Source organism: Echinops telfairi, unplaced genomic scaffold (assembly GCF_000313985.2).
Source record: "Echinops telfairi isolate 266 unplaced genomic scaffold, ASM31398v2 ScPeMD7_3533;HRSCAF=4204_0, whole genome shotgun sequence".
Lineage (NCBI taxonomy): Eukaryota > Metazoa > Chordata > Mammalia > Afrosoricida > Tenrecidae > Echinops > Echinops telfairi.
This window is the reverse complement of record NW_022107431.1, coordinates 16,949,201-16,976,076: the sequence shown is the minus strand read 5'-3', so window position 1 is coordinate 16,976,076 and position 26,876 is coordinate 16,949,201. Positions and strand designations below refer to the sequence as shown.

The window sequence follows — 26,876 nt, the reverse complement described above, 5'->3', positions numbered from 1 at the left end:
CGTTCCCCTTGATCCTGCCCTACCAGGTCTCCCACACCCACCTCCCCTAAAGCTCTTTCTTATATACATATGAGTGTCTATGGATTTGTTTTTCTAGTTTACCCAGACTAACACAAGATCCATGTACTTAGTTATTAAGTGTACTTTAACCACTGCTTGTTTTAAAGACCAGGACTATATCTCACTGTTATTATACTTTGTATTGAACTCACCCACTGCTTGTGTGTCAGTTTGTCACAGTGTAGTGTCTTGTGTGTTGCTGTGATGCTGGATGCAGTACCACCAGTATTTCAGGAACCAGCAGGTCACTCATGTTAGATGGTTTGGGGATGCAGGATCTGAGGATCTACTTCTGAAAAACTTGGCCAGAGGAAAAAAGCTGAAGCCTCGAGTTGCAATACAGAAGGGTTATGTGGTCAAAAAATTGAATGACACACAAAACATCAAAAGAAGATGGAAGGAATACAGTCACTGTATTATAAAGAATTGGTTGATATTCAACCATTAAAAATTCACTATAGAGTTCATTCTGACTCATAGAAACCCCACAGGACAGAGTAGAACTGCCCCTTTGGGCTTCCGAGTCTGTAAATCTTTATGGGTGCAGAAAGCCTCATTTTTCTCCTGAAGAGTGGCCGGTGCTTTTGAACTGCAGAACGTGTGGTTAACAGCCCAGCATGTAACCCATTACATCACCAGGACACCTTGTGAAAAACAGGGCTCCAGAAACAGATGGAATACCAATCGAAATGCTTAAAAAAATAATGCAATACTGGAAGTGCTCATCGTCAATGCTAAGAAATCTGGGAGAAAAGGAACCATCCGAGAAGCAGGAGAGAGGGGGCTCAAAAAACCAGCAAGAGAGAAGAGTCAGGGGCGGAGTACATTTTTTGGACCTTGAGATTCCTGTGCCCCTTAATCAGGAGACAGCTTTGTCACCAGAGCAGCAGCAGCAGGACCAAGAGCCAGAGTGGTGGATTTCCCAATGCACAGAAAAAATAAAGCTGAGTGTGTTTAGGCAGGAGGCTGGCTTGTGGAGTGGGTGCCTCCAGGCACTTAATTGGGGCAGCTTGGCTTATTGACTCATGGATCTAGAGCTGAGTTCTTTTAGGCTGAGGCTGTGGCATGCCTTTGGGAATTTATTGGCATGCCCTTGGGAATTTATTGGCAACCCTCAAAGAGTTTTAACATTGCGTGAGCAGGTCAGAGACCAGTGGGCTGTGTGGCTGAGAGGCCAAAGACCAGAGAGAGGCCTGCCTGTGGGCATGACTGAGAAGAGGCGGTCCTATCTGAATAATTGTATCCTGCTCATTTTTCACCTCTTAATATACTTAATAAGCCTCCAGAATGGTGAGTATTTTCTGTGAGTTTTATGTGGCCAGTTCACTGAATTATGAAATGCAACTTGAGATAGTTTATTGTGCCAACCTGGATGATAAACACATGTATGGTTAATTGAAGGGTGGAGGGATAAATGGCTCAGTGAGCCTTGCCTTTCTAGTTCTCAGGTCTCTTGCTCTCTGATGGTCAGAACAGGGTGCAGCTGCCTTATCCAGTTCCCTGCTTTAGCTGGCAAGGCTCCCTTCCTGTAAGACATCCCTGAGGAGAAGCCACATGGACCTACCCTGATGCAGCCTGGGTGCTGGAGCACCCATGTGGAGACCCCTGCCAACACTGAGATGCTTACACGTTCATTGACTCGGCTTTCCTCCTGCAGTCAGCGTCATAGTGTGTGTTTTGTGAGATGGAGGAGGACTTTGTGGACTGGTGTCAGACATATGGGTTAATGTCGGACTTGTAGGCTTGGGCAGCACTGGGTTGGGATGTTTTCTTGATGTGCACTTACCCTTTATATAAAATTCTCTCTTATACATGAGTTTCTGTGAATTTGTTTCTCTAAAGTACCCAGACTATTACACAACTGAAGAGTAGAACATGATGGGGGAGGGACAGTGGGTGTCAGAGTTGGTAGGGTGGGGCAAATCTGTCAGCCTCATAGCAATCTGCCTTGGGACACGCTGATGTGGAGTTGGCTTTTCCACGCCCCCTTGTGAAGCTGGAGGATGTCAGATGCCACGCACACTCATCCATTTTTTTACAATAAGGGAGCAGCATAAGAATTATGTAAAGATTTAACAAGAAAACCAAAACAGAACCACAAAAAAAAATGAGAAAAGGAATAGGACAAATATAAGAGGTGAAGTCCCTTTGCCAGAAAACTTGCTCTGATGCCAGTAAAAATCATGTCCAAAATATTTCATCATGAATTAACTCAATCGAATGAGACTCTCCTTGCATGAAGCACATTCAGGCAGCAGGGAAGATGTGGAAAGAGAAGAGAGGAAACCAGGTCAGGCAGAGCTCAGGAGCATTGGACGAAATGCCGACATCGTCGCATGTGGAAATATGCAGGGAGACAGGTAGGCATAGAGAAGAAATGGGGAGAAGAAGAAAAATGAAATGGGAAAGAATTGGAAAAGAATAGGTAGACAACTTATTGACGCCAATGACACAGTGAATGTGTAACACTTAGTGTTCACATGGAATTTCCTTCACTATAAACAGAAACTCACAGCAACCCCCTCTTCCCTCTCTTCCTCCACTTCTAGGAACCAGTGGTAAACTTTGATCTTGAAACCATTGCCCTGAGATCATGTTCAAACTTAAAAAACAAAAAGGTCCCTTGAAGTCATCTTTAACCAATCAACAGGTTTCACCTAGTAAAAGATTTCTTGAGCATTGTGCTCTTTTAACCCACACCAAACTCATTGAGTTGATGCTGACTCATAACGACCCTACAGGACAGATAGAACTGCCCCTGTGGGTTTCTGGGACTTCAACCTGTATGGCACTAGAATGCCTAGTTTTTCTCCCTTGAAGTGGCTGGTGGTTTCCAACTGCTGACCTTACAGTTACCGGCAGCCAATATGCAACTTCTCTGCCACCAGGGCTCCTAGTGACCCTAAAGGACATTGTATGACTGCTCTTTTGTGTTTCCAAGGCTGTTGATCTTTATGGAAACAGAAAGCCTCATCTTTCTCCCTTGGAGAACTGCCTGGTTTGAACTGCTGACCTTGTGGTTAGCAGCCCCACAGGTAACCCATTACCACACTAGGCTCTTTTAAAGGATTCTCTATATGGGGTCAAAACGAAAACAAGAAGGTTAGATAGGAAGCTGTGGTAGTTACAGAATCTGTTGTCAATTTGAGACTTAAGAATGAAGGGGTGAAGGTTAGCCTGTTAACAAGTTGTAGCTTGATGACCTCATTTGGAGGTGCTAAGGAGATAAATAGCTTGTTGGAGGCAGGGAACATGCTCACTCCCTGTGAGACATTCCTCACAGAAGACACATGGAACTACACTAGAGCCCTGGAGCTGAAGGAGCCACATGGAGACCCCTGCCAGTGCTGAGATGCTTCCACTGTCACTGGATCCACAAGACTTCCCACCCACTGGGCTGTGATCTGCCTGCATTCAGCATCATTTCATGTGTTTCGTGAGTCTGAAGAGGACTTCATAGATTGGTATTGGACATGTGGGCCAATATCAGACTTAAGGACTTGATCTGGACTGGGCTGGGATGTTTCTCAATATTCAACTGCTCTTGTATATAAAGCTCTTTCTTATACACACGTGCATGTTTATGAATTTGTTTCTCTAGTCTACCTGAGTAACACAGAAGCTTAGAAGACTGTTGTTAGGTGCCATCTAGTCAATTCTGACTCTTAGAGACACTGTGTATAACAGAATAAAACATTGCCTGGTCCCGTGGCAGCCTCATAGTTGTTCTTATGTTTACACCCTTTGTTGCTGTGTGTATTAGTCTGGGTACTTTAGAGAAACAAATCCACAGAAATTCATGTATAAGAGAGAGTTTTAGATAAAGGTTAAGTGCACATCAAAAAAACCTCCCAACCCAGTGCTGTCCAAGCCCACAAGTCCAACATTAACCCATTAACTCATATGTCCAACACCAATCCACAAAGTCCTCCTCCATCTCACAAAACAGATGTAATGATGCCAACTGCAGGAGGAAAGCTGAGTCAATGAACGTGTAAGCATCTCAGTGCTAGCAGGGGTCTCTACACGGGTGCTACAGCACCCAGGCTGCATTGGGTTAGGTCCATGTGGCTTCTTCTCAGGGACGTCTTGCAGGAAGGGAGCCTTGCCAGCTAAAGCAGGGAACTGGCTAAGGCAGCTGCACCCTGGTCTGACCATCAGAAAGCAAGAGACCCGAGAACTAGAAAGGTGAGGCTCACTGAGCCATTTATCTCTCCGCCCTTCAATTAACCCCATATGTGTTTATCGGCCAGGTTGGCACAATAAACGAACTACCTCACGGTGTCAATCCATCTTGTCAGGGGCTTTCCTCCTTTTCAATGCCCCTCCACTTTACCAACCATGATGTCCTTCTTCAGGGACTGGTCTCCCCTGATAACATGTCTCAAGTACATGAATCAGTCTTGCCATCCTTGCCTCCAATGAGTAGTCTGGCTATATTTCCTTCAAAACAGACCGCTTTTTTTTTTTTTTTTTGGCAGCCTATGGTACTTTCAATATTCTTCACCAACACCACAGTTCAAATGCACCCTTCAGTCTTTCTTTTTCAATGTCCAATTTTTACATGTATATGAAGCAATTAAAAATATCATGGTTTGGGGCAGGCATATCTTAGTCCTCAAAGTAACATCCTTGATTTTCAATACTTTTTAAAGGTCTTGTGCAGCAGACTTACCCAATGCAATGAGTGCACTGTTTGATCTCTTGCCTGCTGCTTCCATGAGAACTAATTGTGGACCTGAGCAAGATGAAATGCTCAACAATGTCAACTTTTTCTCTATTTATCACTGTTACCTCTTTATCCAGTTGTGAGGATTTCAATTTTCTTTAAATTGAATTGTAAATCATACTGAAGGCGGAAATCCTTGATCTTCATAAAAAAATGCTTCAAGTCCTCTACACTTTCAGCAAGCAAAGTTGTGTCATCTGCATATAAACCTCACAGCTATTAGGTCAATGCCCACTCATAAGGACTCTATAGGACAGGGTAGAACTGCCTCTGTGAGTTTCTGAGACTGTAACTTAAAAAAATTTTAAAAAATCATTTTATTGGAGGCTCTCACAGCTCTTATAACACTCCACACATAACTTGTATTGAGCATATTTGTATGTGTGTTGCCAGCCATCATCATTTTCTAGTCATTTATTTTCTATTTGGAGACTCTAGCTCTTGACAGGAGTAGAAAGAGCCATCTTTCCCCCTTGGATTGTGTCATCCAGAAATAGTAAATTATAGGATTTTTAAAAAATTCAAAATGGCTAATACCAATCTATTTCAGCTCATTAACCCCTGTGATGTCTATCTTTATATATTTAATTTAATGTTTAAGAACTTCTAATTTTTCTAGGTTCATATCTTATGCATTGCAAGTTCTGGTTATTAATGGAGTGTTGCAGCTGTTTCTTCTCATTTTGAGTCCTGCCTCGTCAGCAAATGATGGTCCCAAAGGCGTTACTCCCACCGTCTTTACTCCGAGTCATTATGGCTGGTTCTACTTTGAAAAGGCAGCTCTTCCTCAGTCGTATTTTGAGTGCTCCATAGGGTCTCAGTGGCTAATTCCTGTGAAGTAGACGCTGATCCTTCTTCGGTCTGTTTTGGTCAGGAAGCGCTGCAGAAACGTTTGCACTTTGGATGACCTTGCTGGTATCTGAAATACCAGTGGCATAGCCTTCAGCAACACAACAGCAACACAAAAGCCGCCCAGTGCAACAAAGGAACCGACAAGTGGTGGTTGGAGCCCAGAGTTTATGTGAACTGGGGCGAGTAGATCCAGATGAAGAGGGTGGTGATGGTTGCACAACGGGAAGAATGCAATCAATGTGACTGAATTGTACAAGAACTTGCTGAATCGGTGCAAAAAACAATACAAGTATTTTTTAAAAAGGGAAAACAAGGAATCAGGAGAAACCCAATGAAACAGAATACAAGGGGAATGTAAAAGATGAGTCAGCTGTAAAATTAGACTGCTGAAGAAAAGGCTAGAGGAACTCAAGTATCAAAACGATGATTTAAACATAGAGTTCATGAAACGCTTCCCGAAGTAAAAGAAAGCTTGATTTTCATCCAAATTGATCCTAAGACGAGACAGAGACCATGGGCTCAGAAACAGTCAACTCTGCTATATCCCCGGTTAAAGAAAGAATATGTGTATATAGTTGGTCCCGAGGAACAAATCAGTTGTGAGGACTCATAAAGCAAGCTGCCCGAGGCTTCTCCACGGGAACAGTCTGTGTCACAGGAAGTGAGACGGTGCCTCCTCTACCCTCCAGGAGGGAAAGCATCACTCAGGGGCTTTCGATTCGGCCAGTTCCTAAAAAAGACAAAAATCAAATCGTTTTCAACATGCAAGGACTCAGAGACTGCTGGTCCTCTTAAGAAATCTCCAGGTGGGTTATCTCCAGGCAACCAAACAGTGATGAAAAAGCAATGGCAAGAGGATGAAGGTCTAAGACTAGAAGCAGCGTGAGGACTGTGGTTGCAAAGCAGAATGGAAAGATGATAATCCCTGAGCCTGTTGGAAGTGGTGCAGTCGTGGCTGACAGTGTATGTGTTGCATAGCAACCATATCTTTTGTGAGTGGGATTTTGATCATAGTAGGGAACCAGGCAGTGGTGCCCGCTCAAAGATGGTGGCAGGCACACAGTCAAAGCAAGGTGGTTGGCCACCATCTTTGAGTGGGGCACTGCTGCCTGTTTTCCACTCTGACCAAAATCCCAGGCATAAGAGATCTTGTTAGGCAATGCATCTGTTCTGTGGGTCAGGATTGAATCATTTTGAACTGGTTTGAAATCTTGCTCTGAACAGTATAGGGATGACATGGTTAGTGTCAGGGAGGAAGGGAAAGTGAGAAAGGAGTGCTTGCGTAAACATTTTAAATTTCTTCATTTTTAATAGCAAGAGCAGTACTTAGAATGATAACATAACTATCTAAAATTAGAAGGTGGAAGCGAGCAGTGAGCAGGACATTTGCTACCAAAGAGAATTAGGAGGTAATGGTCTAAATAAATAGAGAAATAAAAGGTTTTATTTAAAATTATAGCAGTATCTGAAAACTAGAGCAAAAATTCCAATGTTCCTAATTATCAGAAGAAACACACACATACGCGCGCGCGCACACACACACACACACACACACACACACACACAAGCAAAGCAAAAAACCTTCGTACTCAAAGGTTTTGAAAGAACAGCACAAGGCAAGTCCTTTAATTCTCCTGTCTTTGTTCATCATAGAGGGCTGTTAGTTGCCATAGAATTGGCTCCAATCCCTGGTAACAGAATGAAGCATTGCCCATTCCTAAAAAGTGTCCGTGGTTGTTGGTGTGGTAGAGTAAAATAAGAAAAATTAAATAAGGCTCTATATGAAAACAACTCATTATCATCAAATTGCTTCTGATTCATAGTGACAACTATATCCTAATTAACAGAATTAATGTTGTGTTAATGGACTAATAAGGAGCCCTGGTGTGTGTAGTGGTTATGTGTTCAGCTGTGATCTTCTTGGTTGGCAGATCTTGTGGATCCAGTGGCATTGTAAGCATCTCAGCTTGGGCAGGGGTCTCCATGTGGCTTCTCCAGCTCCCCGGGTATGGGCTATATCAGCATAGTGCCATGTATTTTGTCAGTAGAGAGTCTCTCAGGGAGTGAACAGAGAGAGAGTGTCTCCCACTTCCAACTAGGAATATCAGGATTCCCAGATTCCTCTGGAGAAGGCCAGGTCCACACAGAGGCCTCATTTGCTATGACCTGATTGACAGGCCTAGACTGTCACTCGTAATCCTCTCAAATTGACAACAGATTGTATAACTACCACAGTGGGTGAGAGTAATGAATTTACAGAGAACTTCAAGCCCTGAAAACAGAAAAGATACTTTCTTTTCAAGTGCCTGTGGGACTTTCCTAACATTGAGCATTCACAAAAACCTCAACAACTCCCTTAAATAAAAGGAATACAGACAGGATGAATGTCCAAGTTCCCAATGGCTAGTATTGCAAGAGTATCGATCAATTACAATGGACACTGTTCTAAATGGAGGCTGGCCAAGCACCCTGGTGCCCATTGAATTCCAGCCCTGAGCATTGTCAGCATTGTTTCTAAGCACAAGGCAGTAAAATACCATTCAGGAAGGGAACCCAGTAAACTAAAAGCCACCATCACCATCACAAAGCTGCCAACAACTTGGGTCAAGGAAGGAAGTGAAACCGAGATGGAAGAGTACCAAGAACATAGCTATGAAGACAACACTAAGTGAGAAGCTATGTGTTAACTCAAGTAAAGCTAAGAGAAAAAGCTTAGCCATAAAAAGATTAATATATGTAAAGTATAAGAGATAAACAATATAAATATAAAATATATAATCTCCAGATATATGAGTGCCTATATGTATGTGAAAGTGAACAATATATTTCTGTGTAATATTTCTCATGTATAAATTCACCAATATATGAGAAATATATATAAACCATATACATATCTGTGGTTTATATAAACACACACGTACACACACATATATTCACTTTGAAAACAGTTTGGAGGCCACATTGGGCCTCCTGCAGCTTCACAGGAGAGAAGGAGAATCCATCTTCACACCAACCCAAGGCCAATAGCCACAAGGGCAAGGTCAAACATGCTTTCACTCTTCATCTTTCTTTACCTTATCCCGACACCAATCCGTCCACGACACTCTACCTCTCTACAGCGTTTGATAACCCATCACCATGACCACACACAGCTCAAGGATAATACAATTATGAGTTTATTAGGGAAGTTAACAGACGACCACAAGCCAGGTTCATAAAACATTACAGATAGACACTGGTCCACAGCAACACGTCTCTTCTGGGTCCTCAGCCGCATGGTCTCTTGGCCTCTGCCGCTGCCTCTGTGCGGGTCAGCAAGTCTGCTCACTGCTCTACCTCTTCATCTCCCAGTTTCAGTGCTGCTCCTCTGGGCTGTCTCATGGTCTTCTTACTTCAGCCTCCTGTCTTAGCGGGGGCTTGGCCGTGGCCGTGGCAGGCTCCTTTGGTGGTTCTTCTTTCTTGATGGAAGTTTCAGCTCATTAACTTTCTTTGTTGGACAAGTAGTCAAGTACTTAATCATTTGTTTCATCTCCAGGCGCACCTTAGTCCTCAAAGAAACATCCTTGCTCTTCAGTACTCTAAAGAGGTCTTGTGCAGCAGATTTAACGAATGCATTACATCTTTTGACATCTTGACTGCTGATTCCACGAGCATTGATTGTGGACCCAACTAAGACAAAATCCTTGACAATTTCAACCTTTTCTCCATTCATCATGATGTCACCTATTAGTCCAGTTGAGAGGATTTTGGTCTTCCTTACATTGAGCTGCAATCCATACTGAAGGCTACAATCCTTGGTCTTCATCAGCAAATGCTTCAAGTCCTCCTCATTTTCAGCAAGCAAGGTTGCATCATCTGTACACTGCAGGTTGTTAATAAGCCTTCCTCCAATCCTGATGCCACACCCTTTTTCATGTAAGCCAGCTTCTCTGATGGTTTGCTCAGCATATAGATTGAACAAGTATGGTGAGAGGCTACAACCCTGTTGCACACCTTTCCTGATTTTAAACTATGTACCATGCCCTTGTTCTGTTTGTATAACTGCCTCTTGATCCAGGTACAAGTTCTGAATGAGCACAATGAAGTATTCCAGAATTCCTGTTCTGCTCAAGGCTAGCTATCCACAGTTTATTATGGTCCACACAGTCAAATACCTTTGCATAGTCAATGAAACAATTAAACATCTTTCTGGTATTTTCTGCTTTGAGCCAAGATCCATCTGACATCAGCAATTATATCCATGTTCCATTTCCTCTTCTGAATCTGGCCCGAGCCCCTGGCAGTTCCCTGTCAATGTGTAACCAGTCTATAAATTCCTCTTCAGACCCATGAAACACATGCAATGATGCTGAATGCAGAGAGATCACAGGCCAGTGGGTGGAAAGTCTTGCGGATCCAGTGGCGATGGAAGCATCTCAGCACTGGTGTGGGCCTCCATGTGGCTACCCAGCTCCAGTGGTCTGGCTCCATCAGAGTAGCTCCCTGTGGCTTGTCAACAGGAATGTTTTTCAAGGAGTGAGTGTATCTGGCTTCCAGTGAGCTATTTATCTCTGTCACCTCCAAGTGAGGCCATCAAGTTGTGGCCTGATTGACAGCTACTCTCCACCCCTTCACTCTTAAGTGTCAAGTTGACACCAGATTATGTAACTACCACAAACTTCTCTCAGCACTATTGGTTTTTGCTCATACGTTACTTTCTGAAATGGTGGAATGTCAACATGTTCTTCTTAGTACAACGACCCCGTGTATCCCTTCCGTCTTCTCTTATGCTTCCTGTATCAGTCAATATTTTGCCTATTGCAATTTTAAAATTGCAATTCCAGGTGTGAATCTTTTCTTGCGTTCTTTTAGTTTGGGATATTCAGAGCACGGTCTTTCCTTTTGTTGTTCTAGCTCTAGGTCTTTGCACATTTCGTTATAATATTTGGCTTTGTCTTCTGGATCTGCTGTTTGAAATTTTCTATCCAGCTCCTTGACTTATCCTTTCTTTTATTTGTTTCAGGTACTCTATGATGTCAGAGTCTCTTCTGATCTCCGCTTTCATCTTTTCTTTCTTCTGTGTCTTTTTAATGATCTTTTGGTTTCTTCATGAGTGATTGTCTCGATGTCCTCCCACAGCTCACCAGCCCTCCTGATATCAGTGTTGAATGGGTCAAATCTGTTATTGAGATGTTCCTGAAATTCAGGAGGGATAGACCTAAGGTCTTATCTTGGCTCCTGTGGACTTGTTTTAATTTTCATCAGCTTTAATTTGAATTTACATATGAGAAATTGTTGTCTGTTCCACAGTTGACCCCTGGTCTAGCTTTAGCTGCTGATCTTGAGCTTCTCCATTGTGTCTTCCCACAGATGCAGTCAATTTGATTTCTGTGTGTGCCATCTGGGGAAGTTCATGTGTACAGTTGCCTTTTGTGTTGCTGAAAAATGATACATGCTACAAATAAGCCATTGATTTGGCAAAATGCTACCATGCTGTCCCCAGCTTCATGTCTATCACCAAATCCATATGATGCTATCTGTGATTGGTCCATATTTATCCTCCTTCACGGAAATCCAATCAATACAACCATTATTCAACTTGTATGCACCAACCACAAAAGCTAGTGATGAAAAAATTGTAATATGAGTACCAGTGTAATTATTAGATACAATGTTACATCCCTTGTTAGATACAATGTTGCATCCCTTGTTAGACACCATAAGCTCAGTCTCTGACTGACAGTAAGTTTTCAGTAAATATTTGTTGGCAAAATAATCTTTGCCTACTGAGCGAAGGAGTGTGATTAAACCCTAGCAACTGTCTTCCAAGCGCGGCAATCCATAGGGTCCTCCTAACGAAGCCCGTGATGCAAGCCAGGTGGTGGGACCCTCTTGCTTCTTTCACCCAGGGACATTTGACGATGTCTATGCCCTTGGCATCGTAACCTCCCTCCTACAAGGAAGAGGCATTTCCGGGGCTCTCATCGTATAGTCAAATGGACACAATAAATACATGCGTACTTTTTTTTTAAGGTGATGGTTCCCATTTAATCATTTTTATACAAACTGTTTCATGACATCAGCTACAACGGTGACATTGTGTCAGCATTGTCAAGATTTCCGTTCAGCTTGCTTTCTTTCCATTGGTCTAGCTTCCCTGCCTCCCCTTGCCTTTTACCTTTGCTCTTGGGTTAATGTTGACCACTAGACTCATGTAGCTAATCGTTTAAGGGAGACCTTACTCATGGGTAATATTGTTTATTTTATAATCCGATCTATTGTTTGGCTGAAAATTCCAGGTTAAAAGGCTATTGAAGGACGGTAGTTACAGGGGTCCTCCAGCTTCTAACAGCCTGCACTTGAAAGAGTAATAATGATAACTTGAGTTTCGTTTTGATTTTCAAACATTCTAACCAGGATCTTCGATTTCGTCCTTGATTAGGACAATCTCACATGGTAGTTGGGCACTGAGTTAGTTAATTGTGCCAGCCTGGCCGAAAATCACATGTGGGGCTAATTGAAAGGCGGAGGGATAAATGGGTGGTGAGCTTCGCCTTTCTAGTTCTCGGCTCTCTTGTTTTGTGTTGGTCGCACCGGGTGCAGTTGCCTTAGCAGCTCCCTGCTTCAGCTTGCAAGATTGACTTCCTACAAGACATCCCCAAGGAGAAGCCACATGGACCTATCCCGATGCAGCCCTGGGTGCTGGAGCAGCCGTGTGGAGACCCCTGCTAGTACTGAGATGCTTATTCGTTCACTGACTCAGCTTTCCTCCTGCAGTTGGCATCATTGCCTCTGTTTTGTGAGGTGGAGGACTTTGTGGACTGGTGCTGAGGTTAATGGGTTAATGTGGACTTGTGGGCTTGGCCAGCATTGGGTTGGGATATTTTCGTGATGCACACTTTCTTTACATAAAACTCTCTTATATATGAGTTGCTGTGGATTTGTTTCTCTAAAGTACCTAGACTAATACAGGCACCATCTAGCTCTCTGGTCTCAGGTAGAAGAGGTGGTGCTTTGTGTGAGGTAGTCCTCTGGGTAGTCTCCACCTGGCCTCTTTGGTTTCTCTTTACAACAGATAAGTAGAGATCAGCAATTGTGTCTTAGATGGTTGCTTACAAGCTTTTAAGACCCCAGGTGCTACTCACCCAAGTAGGATGCAGAACATTAACTCTATGAACGGTCAATGCCAACTGAGGGCACCTGGGTGGCTTAGTGATTACGTACTGGACTGCTAGCTGCAAGGCCAACAATTCAAAACCACCAATCACGCTGGAGGAGAAAGACAGGTGCTTCCTACTGCCTAGAAGGAGCTATAGTCTCTGAAAGTCAGAGGGCCGGTTCTATCCTGTCCTATAGGGTCCTGATGAGTCGGCATCAACTTGATGGCAGTGTGTGTGTGAGAGAGAGAGAGAGAGAGAGAATGCCAATTGACTAAATTCTCCCATGAAACTACAGTCCTGACTCCTTCAGCCCAGTTCACCTCTCGGCAGGTGTGGGCGTGGCCTCGGAGGGCTCCCTACACGGACACACTTGTTTTCAATAAGGAGGAGCCAGAAAATAATCGCATAACTACACAGTTTCCTTAAAAGGATGTGAGTTATTGACAAACCGTCATAGGCAACGGGGGAACTTATTTTGCTAGCAAACTTTACAGCCTAGTGTGCTATACACCCAACTGTCTGACCTCTCCCCTAAATGACCTGGGCCTTCACGTGGCTTATGCTAGAAAAGCGTAGGCCTTGTCTCGAGGATGGAAAGGTCCCAGCTGACCACTGAGTGAGGCCCCACAGGATGTGATTCTCCTTTTAGAGTCAGTTTAACTTTTCATGCTTCCTCCAGCAGGACGGATCTACTGTTGTCCTCTTGCGTTGCGACGCCGGCTGTGAGTCAGGGCGTGCACGGCTTCCCTTTTGTGGGCTGAAGCAACCCGTCATGACCAGGAAACTCGGAAAGTGCAGGCTTTAAGGGGATTTCTGCATTCATGCGTCTTTCTGGCCATCGTAAGCTGGTTTTACTGCTGTGTCCCCTGAGGTCACTTTGATGTTCCCGGAAACCCTGTTTCGGGTGGCCTCATGCAGATTCCTTCAAAAATGAATGGCTTTATGTGCAATGGCTTTCGCATAAAGCCATTCGGTTTTGGATGTTTATATATATTATACACAAATATATATTATATATATTTAAGGAGCCCTGGTGGCGTAGTGGTTACACATTGGGCTATAATCTGCAAGGTCAGCAGTTTGAAACCACCAGGTGCTCCGAGGGAGAAAGATGAGGCTTTCTACTTTTGTGAAGAATTAGTCTTGGAAACTCACAGGGGAGTTCCAGCCCATCCTATAGGGTCACTAGGAGTTGGTATCAGCTCAATGGCAGTGAGAGGTATATAATATCTTTTATATAAAATAAAAAGTAAATAGCTTTAGATGATCTCCTTGCTAAGCAAATGAAGCATTTTAATATACATAAGTGAATATATATTTTGTTTAACAAAAATATTACACGTTTTCAAACAAAGACCACCAGCTGTGGGTGTAGCTTATGGCTGTAGGCCCCTGTCCAAGGTAAGACGTCATTCGTGCAGGGGCCAGGGCCAGCAATCGCCAACTGTGACCCAGAGGTCAAGCGTGTCTTATCTGCCCTGCAGATGCGTTTATTGGCTCCGATATAATTTCCCTTTTAGAGCTCTGAATTAGTTGCCAAGCTGAAAAACCTGGGATTTTTTAACCCGACAACGCCTGATTTATGACTTATCCTAAAAAATTGGAACCATCTGGTTGCACTGGGATTTGGCCGACCCACAGTGGAAGTGAGAGCTGCCCTCCCCTGAATGGAGGAAGGCTGCCCCTAACCCCTGCCCTCTCCTCGTCTCACGCCATTTATGCCCACGCTTTCACGACTCCCAAGCAGGGTGTGAGTTTGAGAACGAGAGGCATGGTGAGAATTATGAAGGAGGCAGACTTGTACACTGACATCCTGAGAGCTTCTGGCTACACAAATGAAACATCTTATTCAACAGACTGATCCTTTAAAAAAAATTTTATTGGGGGCTCTTATCACAATCTATACACACTTCTATTGGGTCAAGCACATTTGTACATTTATTGACATCTTTTAAAAAAAATCACTTTATCAGGGGCTTATACAGCTTCTTATCATAATATATACATGTATCATTTTCAAAGCATTTTCTTTCTACGTGAGCTCTTGGTATCAGCTCCTCATTTCTCCCCCTCCCCTCCCTCTCTCACAAACCCTTGATAATTTAAATTATTTTTTTTTTTCATGTCTTACACTGACCAATGTCTCCCTTCACCCACTTTCCATTGTCTGTCCCCCTGGGAGGGGGTTATATGTAGATCATTGTGATCAGTTCCTCCTTTCTCCCCCACCTTCTCCTTACCCTCCTGGTATCTCTGAGGAGTTTATCTGTCTTGGATTCCCTGTGTTTCCAGCTCTTATCTGCACCAGTGTACATGCTCTCATCTAGCTGGATTTGAAAGGTAGAATTGGGGTCATGATAGTGGGGGTGGGGGACATTAAAGAGTTAGACGAAAGTTGTATGTTTCATTGGGGCTATACTGCACCCTGACCGGCTTGTCTCTCCCTTGCGACCCTTCTGTAAGGGGATGTCCGCTTTAGACTGATCCTTTTCGTAGCCAGGAATCAGAAGCACAATGAAAATGGTCTCTTCATGCCATAGGATTTAGCATTGCATTTCCTGGACAGTCTGTGCAGACTCCCTTCAGGGTGGAAGTCTCAGGGAAATGTGTGGAGAGACAGACCTTTACCTTCTTTCCTTTTCCGCTGAGGCTCTTGGCTACCTAACGGCTAATTCTAAAATGCCAACCCTCACTACCACCTTGTGGGGTGGAGTAGTGGTTCTTGTGGCCATCGCATTTCCCTCTTTTCAGGATAGTACTGTCGACGTTTGTCGTGACGGGGCTTTGCGTTCCCTACCATCAGGATCGTTTGTACAAGAGGTGTGAGGAAAGCACTACAGGGATTTCGGTGTTGTAGAACTCTCCATATTGACGATGCAAATTGTCTAAAAATCTGCATATTGACGATGGTCAACAGCGTGGACCATAACAAATTGTGAATGCCGTAGAAAGGGATGGGAGTGCCAGAACACTTCATTGCGCTTCTGCGGGGCCTGTAAACAGACCAAGAGGCAATCGTTTGATGAGAAGAGGGCATCCCTCACGGTTTACCATCAGGAAAGGTGTCCCTCAAGGTGGTCTCCTTTCACTTTATTTAACTGTGTGCTAGAGCCAGCGATCCCGCAACTGGACGATGTGAGACCGTGAAGAGGACTGGAACCACTTACTGGGGAAGATCGACGGCTACCGGATTTAGTATGGGTTACACTTTAGCATGGGAGAAAGACAGGGCTTTCTAGTCTTGTAAAGAGTTGTAGCTGGAAACGCACAGGGCCGGTTCTACCCTGCCCTATCGGGTCATTGCGAGTTGGCATCGACTGCATGGCAGTGAGAGAGACAGCATCACATGAAGCAAACAAAGCTCCTCAAACCGGCATCCATATGCAGCATCATGATAAACAGAGAAAACACTAGCGTTGTCAAAGATGTTCATTTTTCTTGGATCTGCGATCAGTGCTCATGGAAGCAGTAACCAGGAAATCAAATGGTATAATGTATTTGGGCAAATCTGCTCCACAGGCCCTTCAAATAAAGTGTTAAATATTATGAAAATAACATATTATTTTATTACGCATTTCTATTTTTTAAAAATTCAATGGTGTGATCATATTCAAGTGAGGTGTGTGTACAGTCATCTCCACGATCAATTTCTGGGTGCTTTATTCTTTCTTGTACTCATTATTACCAGCTCCCCAGCTCCTTGCACCCTCCTCTGCCACAACCCTAAGAAACTATGAATTCGGCTGCTCTCTATAGATTACCTGTGGTGGATTGCATATAAAGAAAAACATAAACAAAACAAAACACAACCCAACAACAATAAAATACAATAGAGAAAACCCTCACGCGAACTGTAAGCAGAAAATATTAAAAACCAGAACAAATTTAAAACGGGTCCAACAGGGAGCGCAAATGATAAGCTATTAGTTTGACCTGCCTGCATCAGCCATGATCTACTTTCCCGTGCACGCTGAGAGCAAGGCTCAGCACATCCCTACCTATTAGTCAGAGCGTGCTCACTGGAACCTGTAAGTGGATTTTGAGCTTTCCTCGAAACCAGTTGCTCATAAGATGTTACCTTGAGGCCAGAGCTGTGTCTGACCCAAACACAGTATTTTCAGTTGCCTCCCATTCGTGGGAAAACTGGGCCATGAATAAGGAAGACCAAAGAAAGTTTGATGCATTTGAAGTACGGTGTTGGTCTGTACTGTGGACTGCCAGGAGAACAAACAAGTCCGTCCTGGGAGAAGAACAGCTAGGGTGCTCCTCAGAAGCAAGGCTAGCAAGACTTTGCCTTGCTTACTTTGGGTAGGTTCTCAGGGACCGGTCTCTGGAGAAAGACATCATGCTTAGTCAAGTAGAGGGTCAGAGAAAAAGAGCAAGACTCTCAAGGACGTGAATTGTCGCAGTGGCTGCAACAATGGGCTGAAGCCCAACAGCAATGGGCGGGCTGGTGCAGACAAGGCAGTGCATCCTTCTGTTGGACACAGCGTCGATGCCAGACAGAAACACCACTCAATGGCACCGGGCAGCAACAATCACTCTAGGAAGGGTGGTATTGCCACAAAATAGAAATTCGTATTGAACAAACATTTCAAAGTGGGACGCTGTTCGTTCTTGACATATCCTCTATCTCAGTTTTTCCACTTCCGAAGGAGGTGTCTCCTCTCTCTAGCCCTTCTCTGAAGCATTCTGCACTTTGGAGTTTACCTCACACCAGAACGGCCATCCTGCCGTCCTCAAGGGACTGCAATTGTGTTCCCTTCAGCTGTCGCTTGGGCTTTGTAAACAAAAAGAAGGCTGACGGGGCAAGGCCAGGGCTGTAGGGCAAATGGGGTGAGGGTCCCAATGAAATGTTGCCAGCATAGCCCTTGCTGGCCCGGCAGAGTGAGCAGGCGCGTGGAGGTGATAGAAAAAAATCCTCACTGCTGTTTGCCTCGCCTTGACCTCTCCTCTGTGGTTCTTGTTTTTCTGGAAACATCTTCAGAATTTGCTCCGGTGATTCCTCTCTGTCCTTTGAGGAAAATCCATCTGGCTGGTGATCGTCGCTGTCAGGTGCACACTGATCCCGGGCCAGACAGAACGAAGCCCTGCCCAGTCCTGCGCGTCCTCACTTGCTGGTGTGTTTGAGCTCATTGTTGCAGCCCTGTGTCAGCTGTTTCCTTGAAGAAGAGGAAGCCCCTCGACAAGAGGGACCGACACCGTGGTTGCAACAACGAACTCAAACGTAGCAGCAGTTGAGGATGGCGCAGAACCGGGCAGCGTTTTGCTCTGTTGTACACAGCGATGCTATGAGTCCGAACTGATTTGACAGTAGACAACAACAACAACAACAACTTGTTGAGGGTCTTCTTTTTCACTGCCCCTCACTTTACCAAGCATGATGTCCTTTTCCAGGGTCTGGTCTTTCCTGATAATGTGCCCAAAGTACATCAAGGGTTCATGAGGGAGGGTGGGGGAGGGAGGGGGAAAATGAGGAGCGGATACCAAGGGCTCAAGCAGAAAGCAAATGTTTTGAGAATGATGATGGCAACAAATGTACAAATGTGCTTGACACAATGGATGGATGTGTGGATTGTGAGAAGAGTTGTACGAGCCCCCAATAAAATAATTTAAAAAAAGAAAAGAAAATGACGATCACAACACATGTACAAGTTTGCTTGCCATAATTGATTTGAGTTATTATGAGATCTGTAAGAGCCCCCAATACAATTATTTTTTTTAAAAAGAAGTCTTATTATCATGGATTCTAAGGAACATTCTGGTTATACATCTTCCAAGATGGATTTACTTGTTCTTCTAGCAGTCCATGGTACTTTCAATATTCTTTGTCAGCTCCACAATTCAAGCGCATCAATTTGTCTTTGGTCTCTATTCAATGTCCAACTTTCACATGCATGTGAGGCCATCGAAAACACCACGGCTTGGGTCAGGCTCCCGGGTCATTCTTTAAAGTGACATCCTCACACTTCCGTCCGTAAGGCCTCTGCAGCAGGTTTTTATGACATTTGATGCCCTAACTACTGCATTGATTGTGGATCCAAGCAAAATGAAACCGTTGACAACTTCAGTCTTTTCTCCATTGGTGACGAGTCTGGCTTTCTTTGCAGTGAGTCGATCCACGCTGAAGGCTACGGTCCTCGATCGTCATCAGCAACTACTTCAAGTCCTCCTCACTGTCAGCACAGCAAGCTGTGTCCTGTGCTTATTGAAGGTTGTTAATCAGCTCTCCTTCAATCCTGATGCTGTGCTCTTCATATAGTTCACCTGCTCTGATTATCTGCTCAGCATACAGATGGAATATAAGTATGGGTGGGGGTGGGGGTGGGGGTGCAGAGGTTAAAACCCTGATATATACTTTTCCTGATGTTAAGCCATTCAGTATTCCCTTGTTCTGTTCCAATGTCTGGGATTCCCCTTTCCCCTTTAAAGAAATCAAATGTACCCCCTTACAATCTCCAAAGGCAGACTCCAGAACCTTCTAAGCTTACCTTTCTGCTTTGAATTTTATTGGCCCAACCGACCACCCCAGGAGCCATTGTTTAGCCTGGACTTTTTGGGGGAAGGCACTGTAATGTGACTAAGACAACTAACTGTCTTACTGAGAGAACTTGTCTGTAGCCATCAACTGGCCAGAGAGAGCTGTTCGTACACATTTTGCTTGGAATAAGCCCCCGCATGTATGAACTGGATTCCCAGCGGGGGTACTTTTAGACTCGCCCTTGTATGTTGGTGCTGGAAAGACTTCTTACAGACGGTGCGATTTGAGCTGGATTTGAAGGAGGAAGAGGGTGGACTTAGGGACCAGTAAGGAGTCGCCCTTGATTGGGACATCAAGGTGTGGGAAGTACGGTTGTCGCCAAGGCTCAGACAGTCAACGGAGCAGAGTAAGTCCTGCGTAACGCGAGCGACGCGGTCTGAGCAGCGCTGCTCCGGGTCGTGGGTCCGGCGCCTGCTTCTCTTGTTGGTCTTGCTTTGCACAGCTGCACGGAAGGATTGTTTACCATCCCTCTGTCCATGTTGTCTTCTGGGGACCCCGACAGGAAACTTACGATCATCATTTGGAGGTCCCAGCCACTTGGGAGCAACTAAACCACTATCGGAATGTGGCCGAAAATGCTCAGAGCGAACTGGCAGCGACTTCGGTCAAGTTCGAATGTGCTCAGACGGAGGTACGTTTGTGGCCCCTCTTCACTCAGAAAGGAGCCGTTGCAGGGAGGGGGCTTCTTGCCGAGTGGAGCCCAGCTCAGCTTAGAGGTGGTTAGAAATCAGAGTGGAGCCAAAATAAAAAACCCAGCTGGGAGGGAGGGGAAAAATGAGGACCTAATGTCGGGGGTTTAAATGGAGAGAAAATGTTTTGAGAATGATGAGGGCAATGAATGTACAAATGCGCTTTACACAATTGATGTGTGTATGGATTGGGATAACAGTTGTATGAGCCCCTAATAAAATGTTAAAAAAAAAAAAAAGAAAAAGCAATAAATGCATTTTGACTTTTAAAAATTAAAAAAACAAACAAACAAACAAACAAAAAACCCAGCTCACCCCCATCTAGTCCATTCTGATTCATGGCGACCCTACAGGACAGAGCAGAACTGCCCCTGTGGGTTTCCGAGGCTATAACTCTTCATGGGCCAGAAAGCCTCATCTTTCTCCCTTGGAGGGGTGGGTGTGTTTGAACTGCCGCCCTTCTGGTTAATAGCCCAGTGAGTAACCCACTGCACCACCAGGTCCCCTAACAGAGCTTTTAGCAAAGTTTCTAGTCTGCTCTTATGATGCACATCCCCCTTCCCGGAAGGAGCCCTGGTGGTGACGTGCGTTGGAATCGGGCTGCTCCCACAGGACAGCGTTTGGAGACCACCCCACTCCAGGCGAGGAAGGCGAGGCGTTCGGCTCCGGGAAGTCCCAGCCTCAGACGCCCACGGGGGAGGTTGACCCCATCTGATCGGGTCCCGTGTGTTGGGATCGGCTGGATGGCAGCGAAAGAGCAAGGCCCCTTCGTTGTGGTAAATCCCTGGAAAGTGACGCATTTGCCCTGCTGGGAAGGGCCCAGCGCAGGGTTAATGCCATTGCCTGGTCAGAGGCCCTCCATGGCCTTGACGTATCTAGGGGGCCCCTGAGGACCTGGGGTGGAAATGGCGTGGGCTTTGGAGAACATCTTCCTGGAAGATGGGCTCTTTTGAGGTAATTCTGAGTTGCTTTCCTGTGGTAGGAGCTCTGCCGGCTAACCTCAGGTCAGCAGTTTGAAACCAGCAGCTGCGAATCGGGAGACAGATGAGACGTTCTACTCGCATCCAGAGTTAGGGTCGCCATGAGTCAGGCTGGATTGGTTGGCTGCGAGGTTTTATTCTTTTGGTCTGGTTTCTTGTGGTTGGGCTATCCTCTGGAAATCAAGGGCAGATAAGGTCCAGAGCGCAGTATCAGAGAGGGTCCATGGGACTGGTCCTGTTCATAGCTTCAGGGCTCTGTGCAAGCCCAGGCTGGGCCATGAGGTAGCCAATCGTCTGCCAGAATCCAACTGGGTGCTGAGCGGGAAGGCATGTGTGCACGCTCATCGCTCTTAAGAATGATGTTGTGGTGGCTAGGCGCCATCAAGTCAGCTCTGACCCACAGGGACCCTGTGCACCCCAGAATGAACCACGGCACCGTCCTGTGCCGGCCCACCCCTGCCGTTGTTCCTATGCCTGAACCCCTGTGGGACCCAGGCTGCCCACCCATTTCCTTGAGAGCCTTCTTCTTTTTTGACCCCCTTCCATTTTACCAAGCAGGGCGACATTCTCCAGGGACTGGTTTCTCCTGACAGTATGTGCAGAGTGTGTACCACGAAGACCTGCCACCCTTGCCCCGGAGAGCACGCTGGCTGTGCTGCTTCTGGGACAGATTTGTTGAAAGTCCACGGTCCTTAGTAGTCATCAAGTTTTCCCAGAAAGCAGACCTCACACCTTACCTTCAATCCCACACATGCCGTGGTCCAGTGTTTGGATGCCACAAAGTTCATAAAAGTTGAAATGTTTCTTTTGTGTCCATCCTCTAAGGAGATTCCTTTGTTCTCGTATTTTCCCCCCCAGAAACGTGAATCTTAATTTTCTTTTTCAGTCACCATTAAGGCCCAGAAAGTCAGTGGAAATGGGAATATGCTCAAAATTCACTACCTTCTTGGGTGGGGGGATGGAGGGGGAAAAAAAAGAAAAAAAGTGGAGGTGATATTAAAGGGCTCAAGGACAAGATAATGTTTAGAAATTGTTGATGCCAATAATTGTACAAGTCCGCTTGAGATAACGGGTGAATGGTTTGTTATAACATATGTAAGAGCCCCCAATAAAATGATTTATTAAAAAAAATTCACTGCCTTCTCGTCAATTCTGACTCATTGAGACCCACAGGGCAGAATAGAACTGCCCCTTTGGGTTTCTGAGACTGTAAATTTTTACAGGAGCCAAAAACCTCACTTTTGTCTCATGGAGTCACTGGTAGGTTCAAACGGCTTCCCTTGTGGTTACCAGCCTAACTCACAACCTTCCACAGCACCAGGGCTCTGGATATACTGAACAGACTGCTTTTCTTTTCTTTATTTTGGTTAAAACATTATTTTATTGGGAGCTTTTACAGCTATTACAATCCATACATCAATTGTATCAAGCATATTTGTACATATGCTGCCGGCATTATTTTCTACACTTTTACTTTCTATTTGAGCCCTTGGTATCAGCTCCTCTTTTTTCTCCTCCCTTGCCTCCTCTCACCCTCATGACCCCTTGTAAATTATAAATTATTATTCTTTTCATATCTTACGCCGACTGCTGTCTCCCTTCTCCCACTGTTTCTGTTGTTTGTCCCTGGGGGGGGGGGGGCGGGGTGTGTGTGTGTGTGTGTGTGTGTGTGGCTATGTCTCATCATTGCGATCTCATCCCTCTTTCTCCCCTCCTGTCCTTACCTTCCTTCCCCCTATCCTCCTGGTATCGCTATTCTCATTCCTGTCCCTAGATTCCATGTGTCTTGAGCGCTTATCTCTCATCTGTACCTGCCTACATGCCCTGGTCTAGCCCGCAGTGAAAGGCAGGGCTGGGTCATGAAGGGAAGCAGTTGTGACTGTGTACGTCACAAAGAGCGTGGCTTCTAAGAGTCTTGTTCTGTTGTTCTTCAGCAGCAGCGACAGCCATCTGGATTTAGGAAATTTAGGCAACGTTGCAAAACATTTTATGGCTTTTAGTAAAACGCACCACATGTGCTTCTTGGGTCTGATTAAATGGACACAGTTGAGCCATTGCTCAACTGGTTTTGAAAAAGACAGACGATGAAGTCCATTATCTGGTGTAATTTCCCAATTGTAATTCAACTCGGAAGGAAAAGAAAACCGTTGGGTGAAGTCCCGAATCAAAGACAGAAGTCTATCATGTTGCCGGAGCGGTTGCTTACAGGTGTTTCCAGCATGTCTGAGGAAATTCCTTTCTTCCGTTTGCTTCTTTTCTGTGCTAGCTCCGAGGCCTCCGGTCCAAGATGCTCTCAAAAGAAGCTTCCTGTCAGGAGTTGAAAGTTGAAATGGAGAGCTATAAAGAAGACAATGCTCGGAAATCATCTCTCCTCTCGTCTCTGAGAGACAGGGTGCGGGAAGTAGAAGAAGAATTGGCAGCGCTTTCTTCATCTAAAATTAGAACCGACATCGCAGCTCACGCGGCCATCAGGGAGAGCCAGGGGCTAAAGAAGAAAGTTATAGCATTGGAAGAAAACTTACAGTAAGGGCATTTCAATCTCTCGCTCAGTTTATTGAATGTTCAAATACCAACTTCTGATAGCGGGCTACCCCTTCGAATGGCTTTGCATCATTTGGTTCTGAAATGTAATTTGAAGAAATGGTTGATCCCACTCAAAGGTCTTGAAAAATTTCCCCAATCCCATTTTGAAGTGTTCATTAAAAGGCACAATAAATAGAGACTTGTCTAAGAGACTTGCTTATGCCTTAATGATCCGGGCTGCAAATGTTTCTGTCCACACTTTGAGAGATTTCCTCCAGGCTCAGGGCTAACTGGAGGCAGTGGGGTCACAGGGAAGCACTTGTTCAGAAGTGAGCTGTAAAATGCCCCAGTGCTCAGGCCACCCTGAACAAGTTTCCCCAGGCTTTAATTGCCAATTTATGTAGAGAACACATGAGACAGTGCTTTTCCATACTTAGTTGATGTGCTAAAATATAAGCTCCTGGGGCTCTCCTGTGAGCACTTTTCTACATTTCGTTTCGTGACAACTCCAGCCTGCCAGTGGATCAAACCAACAATCCTGTTATCTTTTTTGGCTTCTCTTCTTATCTCATGCCCCATCTCTTATTCTTTAGCAAAAACCCACCATATCTCTACCTTCAAAATAAATCTGGATGTCAATGATTTTCCATGGCCACCAACCATGGTCCAAGCCATGGTCATCTCTGACCTGGATTCTCACCATAGCCTCTTAGGCATTTGTGTTTTTCCTGCTCTGCCTGGGACTTCCTGTAACCAGGGTGGCCATGCTTGTGTCGGTTAGATCCAGTCTGCCTTCAGCTCTCCAGTAACTTCTCCTTGCACCACGGTCAAGCTGTTCCTTCTGATCTAGAAGGGTCCTGCTAGCCGGGGTTTGCGACTGCCTTCCCCCTCCTTCTCCTCCCAGGCGGCTGGCTTCTTTCCTCTCCCTGGAATCTTCCAGCGGTCATGCCACCTCAAAACTTGGCCTAGAACGTGCTTCTCCCAGACAGGGCTGCCCAGCCCCACGGATTCCTTTAGGGCTTCACTCAAAGTCACTTTCTCCAGGAGGTCTTCCAAGGCCGCTGCCTCTATGATTTCCCCTCAAATATTTCATATCATCCTCTCCCTTTCTACTTTATTATATATTAAAATCTCCAGCCCTTTTCCAACATGTTGCATATTTTGCACTTGAGGAGTCTTCAAAAAGTTTATGGGAAAAATTACATTATTTTTTTCATTCCATTTCCCACAGACTTTTGGAAGCTCTCTCATCGATGAATGTCTTTTTATGATTTTCTGTTTCTCCAGTCGCCTCCGGAAGGCAGGGATTTGTGGGATACTCATTACTCTGTGTCTCCTCACGGAGAGCTGAAGTTGGGAACTTTGAGGAATGCTGTCTTGGGTGGTGGTCGCCCTGACGTATTTGTGTTTGCTTGGTAGAAAGAGCTGGAGGGAAACCGAGGCGGAGAAGAATGAAGGCCAGAGGAACCGCAGGCAGCAGCAGGAGTTTCTCGCTCAGCTTCGTGACTGCTTGGATCCGGAGAAGAAGAGCGAGGAAGCGTCAGAGGAAGAGTTGATGTTAAAGGTGTTTATGTGCAGACTAATAAGGCTGTCAATACAGTGGGCAGTTTGACATGAAAGAAGGTGCTATGGCCCAGTTTGAGGGTGTTAGTGGAAAACAGGAGTCCAAGTTTAGCATCCACTAGCTGTGCAACCTGGGACCAAACACATCACCTCTCCGAGCCTCCATCCATAACACCTTTCCGTAGCTATTCTGTAAAAGGGATTCGTTATTGCCTAAGATGTACTAGGAGCTTTGGAGACGTAGTGTTTATGCATTGGGCTGTGTTCCTCATGGTTGGCAGTTTAAAACCACCAGCAGCTCCATGGGAGAAAGACCGAGTTTTCTTTTCTTTTTTTAAAACAGTTTTATTGGCACTTCATCCACATATCATACAATTAAATCATTCAGTCACATCAAGAGTTGTACAGTCATTGTCACCATCAATTCCAGAACATTTTCTTATTTTTTTGTACTCATTGTTATTCATGTAATTATTAATTTTTAAATTGTGGCAAAAATGTGCACAACAAAACATTCTCCATTTCAACAACTTCTGCATGTATAATTTAAGACTGGGCTTTCTATACCTATAACGAGTTACAGTCTTGGGTTCCTATGAGTCAGCATTGACTCGATGGTAGCAAGTTTTGTTTTAAGATGTACTTAGGTGGCACAAATTGTTAATCTCTTTACAGCTAACTGGAAGGTTGACAGTTCAAACCCACCCACAGGTGCTGAGGAAGAAAGCCCTGGAGACCCGTTTCTCAAAAGTCACAGCTTTGAGAAATCTAGGGAGTGTCGTTTCTACACCACAACACTCTGGGTTGCCATGACTGGCATTGACTTGATAACAACTAGTTTAATGGCAAATCATAGTCAGAATAAAAAAACACACGAGTTTTTCCTTTTAATAATATACTTTAGGGAGTCCCCCCTCCCCTTTTAGCTATTGACAGAAACACCAAAAAACAAACATATAAAGCACCCACAAACAAACAGACCTAACAACCAAAACACAAAACAGGTGTGTGCATTGTAAGATGAGGGATTGAGTTCACCTGTCAAATAAGAAGTAATGCTTAGGTACTTTAAATATTTCTGCATTAAAGGAAAATAGCAAGCAGCCTCACTAAATGGCCAATGATCAGTAAACGGACACAGACAGCCTAACGGAACCACTGCTGTTGGGTCCATTCTGGCTCATAGTGACCCTCTGGGACAGAGCAGAACTCCTCCACAGGGGTTCCAAGGCTGGAAATCTCTATGGAAACAGAGCCCCATCTCTCTTCCGTGGAGCAGCTGGACTGTGGACTGCTGGCGCCTTTTGGTTGGCAGGCCAAGGCTGAACCCTCGGCACCACCCCCACTGCCATCAAGCAAACATATGAGGAGTGTTGGAGACAGTCAATCCTGAGAGGAGCAGACGGCCTCATCGTGCTGCCGTGGGGTGGCTGATGACCTTGGATTGCCGACCTTGCATCTAGCAGTCCCGGGTTCCTCAATCGCCTGTAAGATGAACCTGAATTGTGTCAACGACACGGTTCACTGGACCCATCGTGATTCACAAGGGCCCCTGAGAGCACTTGGTTGCGCTTTTACAGACGAGCATTTTGTGTCTTTGGCTCCTGATGGAATTCCGTGCAGCCACTCTAACAGCCGTCTCTCATCTGTGACCTAGGAAGCACCCTGTATTAGTCGGGGTACTTTAGAGAAACAAATCCACAGAAACTCATGTATAAGAGAGAGTTTTATATAAAGGTTAAGTGCGCATCAAGAAAACATCCCAACTCAGTGCTGCCCAAGCCCACAAGTCCAACATTA

The 26,876-nt window shown here is 45.0% G+C and overlaps 1 protein-coding gene across 1 annotated transcript in view; it reads left to right on the top strand.

Moving 5' to 3' along the window:
• The window catches only part of CCDC170 (coiled-coil domain containing 170), a 118,584-nt gene that overhangs the window by 21,678 nt on the left and 70,030 nt on the right, over positions 1 to 26,876 (top strand). The window contains exons 3-5 of the mRNA XM_045294563.1: positions 19,824 to 19,952; positions 23,257 to 23,513; positions 24,933 to 25,077. Of these exons, the coding sequence (XP_045150498.1) occupies positions 19,824 to 19,952; positions 23,257 to 23,513; positions 24,933 to 25,077 (531 nt within the window). The remainder of the gene's footprint in view (positions 1 to 19,823; positions 19,953 to 23,256; positions 23,514 to 24,932; positions 25,078 to 26,876) is intronic.